The sequence below is a fragment of the Mus caroli genome, chromosome 4, assembly GCF_900094665.2.
Source record: "Mus caroli chromosome 4, CAROLI_EIJ_v1.1, whole genome shotgun sequence".
Lineage (NCBI taxonomy): Eukaryota > Metazoa > Chordata > Mammalia > Rodentia > Muridae > Mus > Mus caroli.
The window spans coordinates 146,072,358-146,079,662 of NC_034573.1; the positions used below are offsets into that span (position 1 = coordinate 146,072,358).

General features: G+C 54.0%; 1 protein-coding gene across 5 annotated transcripts in view; it reads right to left on the reverse strand.

Moving 5' to 3' along the window:
* The window catches only part of Agrn (agrin), a 32,280-nt gene extending 26,226 nt beyond the window's left edge, over positions 1-6,054 (reverse strand). For all 5 annotated transcript variants that reach the window (XM_021159868.1, XM_029476207.1, XM_021159870.2 and 2 more), the window contains exons 1-2: positions 5,771-6,054; positions 3,783-4,044 (exon numbers count right to left, since the gene is read on the reverse strand). In XM_021159868.1, coding sequence (XP_021015527.1) covers positions 3,783-4,044; positions 5,771-5,977 — 469 coding nt within the window. In that variant the 5' untranslated portion in view covers positions 5,978-6,054. The remainder of the gene's footprint in view (positions 1-3,782; positions 4,045-5,770) is intronic.
* Between the last annotated feature and the right edge of the window lie 1,251 nt (positions 6,055-7,305).

The following is a 7,305-nucleotide window of genomic DNA, read 5'->3' on the forward strand; positions in this document are numbered from 1 at the left end:
AGGGGAGAGGATGAAATCCCTTCACCTCTGGATCTTCTTCCACCATAGATCTTAACAATTGTCCCAGCTTCCAACACAGGTCACACACAGGCCTACTCCTGAGCCTCAGAAGGAGGTACGGGGGGGGGGGGGGGGGGGCATAAAGACCTCTTCTTGTTAGTAACTGTAGCAGATGAGAATTACTATGACAACTGTTGTGGTAGCCCCTCCTCTAGCCCACCCAGGCTTCAATGGCTTAAGTCTCTATCTTGACCCTGAGGTAAACAGCTGATCTGAGTCTCACAGGAGGAGGAAAAGACAGCTGTTTGCCACCCTCTTGTGACTTCTGCCTCATAGCAGTCAGGCAGAGGAAGCAATAAAGGGTCCTTACCAATCAGGGATACAGGACCTCTGTGGTCCTGAGTGTGTCCTCCACCTCCTCTCTATATTCATCCTATTCTTTCCTACCTTAGCTTTAGGAACTGCTGAGTAGCTGGACTGGATTGGGGTAGCCTCAGACCTGGGTCAATGTCCTAATCTCCCAATTCCTCAGGTCTGCAATAGAGATCCCATACCCACAGGACTGCTTTGAGGGTTCAAGCATTTGGGAGTGGAATTTGCTTTGTCCAGAAAAATCCATGTAGACAGAAGTGGTTTCAAAACACTCCTTTCCATTTCTCATTCACAGAAGATCCTCACAGATCCCTTCACCCCTGGATCCTCCACCACAAATCTTATCAACTCTCCCAGCTTCTCTGGGTAGGGATGGAAGAGTAGGATGGGTATAGAAAAAGTCAAAAGTAACTTCCACCAGCTCAGCCTTTCTTACTGCCTAAAGGGAGGCCTCTTCCACAGAACCAATAGTATCCTGCCTGTCACTCACCTATAAGCAAGCCCTCTTCTTTAATTCCAGCAAGCAAAGCCCACCCAAGGCTGGCTGCCTTGAGCCCAGAAATGAGACAAGTCCATTCCTGCAGTCAACTTCCTACCAGAACTCCCTGGCATGGAAGAGAGGCCTTTCCCTACCTGGGCAGGCCCTTCTCTGGGCAAGAAACAGTAGGGATAACAAGCAGCCTCCAGCTCTAGCAGCCTCCAGCCCAGACCTGCCTTGGGGCGGAGCCGTCAAAGGACTCTGGGTGGAGTAGTAGAGCAGTAGAGAACCTGGAGTCCAAAGGGAGAGCCACCTCCCCCTTCAGCAGAAGGAATGTGGGGGAGGTGAGAAGGAACGTGGCCATGGGAGTCTAAGTGTAGCCTGGAGGGCAGTCCTTCCAACAGTCTAGGGACTGTCACAACATCCTAGGCAATCCTAGTGCCAGAAGCCAGCCTTATGAGCTCATGCCACTCCTATCCACTGCCTTGGGACCTGGAGCTCTTCTACTCTGCCCTTCTAAAAGCCCGGGACAGCTGATCTAGCAGAGAGTAAAGTCAGAACGTATCTGGTTAGCTTAGGCCTGAGAGTATAGTCACCAAGACCCCAGCTTCAGAGCTGGGAAGGGCCAGGCTGGTCAGTTGCCAGGTTCACTCAACCCTGGCCCCCTGCCCTGTCCTTGTGCCAGGTGCTGGCTGGAATAGACAACACTTCCTTTCTCTGCTCCTGGCTCTTAGTGGGGAAGTACAGGTCCCCAGCCAAGCTTGTGTCTCTCCTGGGGGCTTTAGAGAGGGGCCAATTCAACTTTCTCTAGCAATGGGGTGAGGATAATAATGGGCCTATGCTCAGTAAAAGGATTCTCCACTTCCCTGACAAAACTTTGTCAGAGTGAGTGGTCCCTTTCCAGAAGGAGCAGCAGCCACTCCTGCCCAAAGGTGATGCAAAGGGAAGGGCACATACCTGCCCCAGTTATGCCAGGAATGTGGCTCCCCAGGCAGAGGACCAGAGGAGCCTTTCTGGGGTGGGGGAGGGGTTGGCTGGCAGGGGGGTGTTCCTGGAGTGAACAAGAGGTCAGGAGTAGCCCAGATTTCACCCAGTTCTCAGTGTGGGTGGGGTAGAGTAGGAGTCCTGGAGGCAGAACTGGAAGTCAGGTTGGTGGGTTGAGCTTGCTGAGGATCTAGGATGAGGTTCAAAAGCCTCAGATCACCTACAGATCAGGAAATGGACCCAGCTTCAGAGGAGTAGGCAAGAGATACCTCATTTCCATCCTAGATCCTAAGTTCTGACGGCTCCTTGGGTGTTCTGACATTGCTCTCGCACCCAACCCACCCTGCGGCACTCTGGTCTGCTTTCAAAACAGATTCTATATAACATTTCAAGCTTCTTAACAGTGGTGCCCAGGCTTCTTGCCCTACCCCACTGTACCTTTCACACACCTTAAAGCATCTCTTCAGCCTCCCTGGCTCTATCTACTACTTAAGAGTCTTCAGTCCCATATCTGTCATCCTGCGCCTTCCCACCTACCCTGGCAGCTACTCCTGGGCTCTCCACTGGTAAAATGCTGGTCTCTGAGTCTTAGGAGCTAAGTATTCCTAAGTGTCAGCCACACACAAGTGCACAGGAGGGAGGCCTTCTTTCCATGATTCTTCTTCCTAGCGGTCCTGCTCCAAATGGGCTCTGCCAGCACCAAAGCCAGAGGGTAGCATGGGCATAGGTGGCTTTGGTGAGATGCTAAACCTTGTTCTGTACAGGGTGAACACCCTACCATGACCTCTGATCTCAGGGGAAGTCCTCAGTTACTGAGTCACAGACCCTCAAGCTACTAGATACACCCGGCTATTAATGATTCACCCTCTTAATCTTGTAGGGACAAAGGACTATGGTTCCTCCTCAGCCCCCTAAACACCCCAAGTTGACATATCTATCTTTGGCCTCACATACACATCTCCCCCACTTTTCCTGCCCCCCAATTTCCCAAAGTACAAGCTTCCATAGTACTAGAATCTCTGGTTCTTCTCTAGATAGGGTCTCAGAGCCCAGAAGCTGGCCAAACCTGGCTGAGAGGCCACAGGGCTTCCCATTCTGGCCCTGCCCCTCCTATACTGATTTCCCTAAGACCAGCATAGGGACAGGGTTCTAGAGATACCACTCAAGTGTCAAGCCAGCATCAAAGTAGAAAGAGACAGGCAATTTAAGTCTTCCGGCAAACATATCACATCAGAGGACCAGAGGTCATGACCTTTGCCATTGCTCTGAAAAGGAAGTTTCAGTCCCCAGCTCTACAACCCTTCCAGCCAGCCATGAGGGAACAGAGTGCAGTAGTAGCAAGGAAAAAAAGCATTCTTTACCACATTTACCCCCACAGGTGTCAGCCATCAACTGGGGATGTACTGAAGAAGAGAGAGGGAAGACCTGGATGGCTAGGTAATTCTGTTCACCTTCAAGAGGATGGCAGCATAATCCCACAAAGCTGTGTGCCTCTGGAACACACAGAAGAGTTCTCCACCTTCCAATCCCCTGTGCCTAGCCAATCCAACCAGATGTTTAGACGTCTGTAGGAATAAGATAAGTGGTATGCATTTACCTGGTCCCAGTTTCCATAGAAAAGGCTCTTTGAAGGGGGGGGGGGGGTGTAGAGTGCTGAGGGAAAAAAGGAAGACAAAGCAGAGACACCTGTATCTTTTCAGGACAGCAGCCTGTTTGTTTATGGCTCCAAGACCAAACAAAGAGCTAACATCAGAGCTTGGGGTTTTTTAATCTGTGTGGCTAGAGATGGAGCTAGGAGCAATAATGCATCACAGGTAGGCGGCGGCGGCTGGATGGTTTACTCTCCTGCCCACTGCAAGCTCTCCTCTGCACCCCACCCTCAGATCCCATAAATTTCTGTCACTATCAGCAAGCCACTGGCCCTTAAAGGAACACTCTCACCACGCACCTTCTACACAGAACTCCACCTCTTCCAGGTTCCGCAAAGTGATCCGCATAAGGCTGGAGTTGAGCATCAACTCATTCTTGTGGGCTGGCCACAGGTAGGGTGGTGCTGGGTTCACAAAGAAGATTCTAGTGTCCCCGGTGGACACCTGGTTGTCGCAGATGAGGGGGTCTCCAAAGCCACCAATTACCACCTTGTTGCCACCATCCAGCAGGCTCTCTTGGGCCACCACATCTTTGCCTTTCAAGTACCGCCACACTCGAACCTGAGCGAACATGGAAGTAAAAGAGTATTGGTCCTATGAGGACAGGGTTGCAGGCTGGACACCTGGACCCTTTCCCCTCTTTGGTCTCACTAGCTCAAGCCAATGTCCACAGTGAACTCCAGCCTTGGGCAGAGATGTTCCAAGGCTGCAGTGCAGTAGACACCTTACTGGATTCAGGATGACACATAAGAAGGCATACCATCTAACAATATTCCCACCTCAGGTCTATCCAGCCCAAGTCCAACTATAAGGGTCCAGTCAGGACTTACCACTCAGGACCAGACACTTTAGGTAAAAGGACTTAAGAGCAAGATCCCAGCTGGGATCTTCACAACCTTGTGTGGGCCAACACCTCTCCCAGGAAGTAAAGACCCACTTCTTTGCTCCATAGTCTGCCTGAATCTGTGCAGCCAAGGCAGCTCTGAACCACAAAGTCAAGTTTGGGCAATGCAAGTCAGCCCCACCCTCCACCTCCTTATTTAGGGCCCCGAGGGCACCCATTCTGACAGACATGGCTGGAAGATGTAGCCTGCAGTGCCCACAGGACAAGTCCAGGGCCCCAGACACTTTTTGGAAAGGATTTCTAGGGAGGAGCCCCTTATTGAGGTGCTCTGGGGATTTGGGATTCTGGAATGGAGAGAGCAAAAAAGACAATGGGCAGCTTTTCCACCTGCCTAGCTCCTGCTAGGCACCTAAGACTTGCAGCACCTAAAGAACTTTATCTACCTGCACCCCCACCCCCAACTATTGTGGTGGGAGATAACCCAAAGGGGGGAAGCTCACAGTTCTCACACCTCCCCCACCCCAGCCACACCCAGGAGCAGCGGGGAGGAAGTCGGGAAAATCCTGCAGGGACTTGGCAAAGTGCCTTGGCAGGGAGAGGAGGGGGCCCAGCGGGGGGATCCCATGAACACACGGTACTCTGAAAGAAGTCACCATCCTTCTCATTCCCAAAGAGTAAGAACAATCCTATTTCCAGCGAAGTGATTTGAGGGACTAGGAAAACCAGCAACGGATATTCTGAGGGTATCGACCCCATACCTATTCCAAGGTGCTCTCAAATTCAGCTTTAGTTGAAATAGAACTAATTCTACTGTATGGTAGGGGAAACCCAGTTCTTCGAGCAGGGATACTAAGCACCTGCCCCTGCTCCTCGTGCACAGGAAACTCAGCCACAGCCCTCTGCCCATTTCTCTGCTCCCGCTCCGACACGCATTCACTGCAGCACCTTACGCAGGCTCCTCGGACTTACGGATTAGACTACACACCCCTTACTCTATACAGACCACTCGTCGCCCCTAGTAAAGGCCTCACCACAGTCCGAATTCGTTCCACCTCATGCCTCCCCAAACCCTATTCCTTTCTTTTGGTGAAGGTGTACACTTGTTCCCAACAAGAAAGGGGCTTTGGACAAGGGTGGGGGCAGGCACTACAGCAACTGGGGCCTGGACACCGTGAAAGGAACCACAGCGGCCCCGCAGTAACTTTCGCACCGTGCTGCAGAGTTTCCCGGGACCTGATGCCCCACCCGGAGGCTTGGCGGTCGCCAAGGGAGCTCCAGCTGGGGCTGCAGAAACGTTTCGGGTTCGTTCCCACGGCTTGGGGACGGGGTCCCAGCGGGGAGGCCGGCACGCGAAGGGCGGGCCTCAGGGAGGGGAACTACGGAAAAGAGCCCCTGGCTGGGATTCCAGAGGGCTGGGTCTCGTGGGGTCCTGTCGGGGCCCACCTTGCATGAGTACGTGTGCTGCACCGGGTCCACGTTGAGGATCTCCTCCACTGTGCCGGTGAGCACCACATTCGCCTCCTCCTCGCGCCGCTCCAAGGCACGCTCCGGGCACGTTCCGCTGGCGCCCGGCAGGGTTCGCGCGGCCACCACCAAGAGCAGCAGCAGTGGCAGCAGCGGGGCCGGGAAACACAGCCGTAGGCTGACCATGGCGCAGCCCAGAACGGCGGAAGGGAGCCGGGAGAGCGCGCGGGCCGGACCGTTCAGGGGGCAGGACAGAACTGGACCGCAGCAAGGCGGAGGAGGTGGGAGGGCGGACGGCGTGGGGGCGGGCCATGGGCGGGAACTGGGCAGCACCGCCCCTCCCCCTGAGAGCTCAGCCCGCCCCCCGCTCCCTACGACCCGCGCGGGCAGCGAACAAAGCCCGGAGACTGCGGCGCCGAGCTGGGGCGGGGGCCTTGGCCCGGTGGGTGGCGGGCCGCCTTGGGGGAGGGGAAGGCGTGGCGCCGGGGCCCCTCCCCCGTCCGCCTAAACTGTCCTCCCACCAGGAAATGCAGCTGAAATCAGGTTAATGTATAATCGAGGGGAGACGTGCTGGGAATTCCAAGGGGCTCGCGGGGGCGCCAAAAGCCGCAGGGCTCTCTGGACAGGAGATGCTAGCGGAGCCGGACTTTCCGTTCCCCAGACCCTTTGGGTCCGCCTCACGCTAGGACTGCTCACAGAGGTCCCCGCGGCTGTACCGGTACCACCACAGGCTCTACGGCGGTCCAGCTGGGCTACGCCCCCTGCCGATGGCCGGTCAGTGGTGACTGTACTGAATTGCGCTCAGACCCGCCCAGTGTGATGCTCCTTGTGGACTTAAGGCTGTCTTCTCTAGTCTTGCTACAGAACCTTCCACGTCCCCGCCCCCTCTGTGGACCAGAGCTTCCCCAACTTGGCCGGGCTAAGTACAGGATATAAACTGAGGCCAACGGGAGCCAAGCTAGCATTAGTCCTACAGAAGGTTGAAAGAATGAGCCGGGCGGTGGTGGCGCACGCCTTTAATCCCAGCACTTGGGAGGCAGAGGTAGGCGGATTTCTGAGTTCAAGGCCAGCCTGGTCTACAAAGTGAGTTCCAGGACAGCCAGGGCTACACAGAGAAACCATAAAAAAAAACAAAAACAAAACAAACAAACAAACCGAGAGAATGAGGTGGGGGGTGGGATAGGGGATTTTCTGGATAGCATTTGAAATGTAAATGAAGAAAAACATTTTGGGGAAAAAAAAAAAAAAAGAACGAGAGAAGACACTATTCTATCTTCCATAGGCTGTTGAGCCAGAAGCCAGAGTGAAGTGTGAGTGTCAGGAGCTCTTCCTCCTGAGAAAGACTCCACCTCCTGGACCCTGATAGGATTCAAGGAAGAAATCGGTCAGTGAAGATTTGAGGTCACATCTACACAGTGGGCTCCAGCATTACTAGATCTGGCGGCACCTAATCCAGATAAGCACAAACACACCAACCAGAAGGGGGTCTTCTGAGTTTCCATTCAAATTCTCTT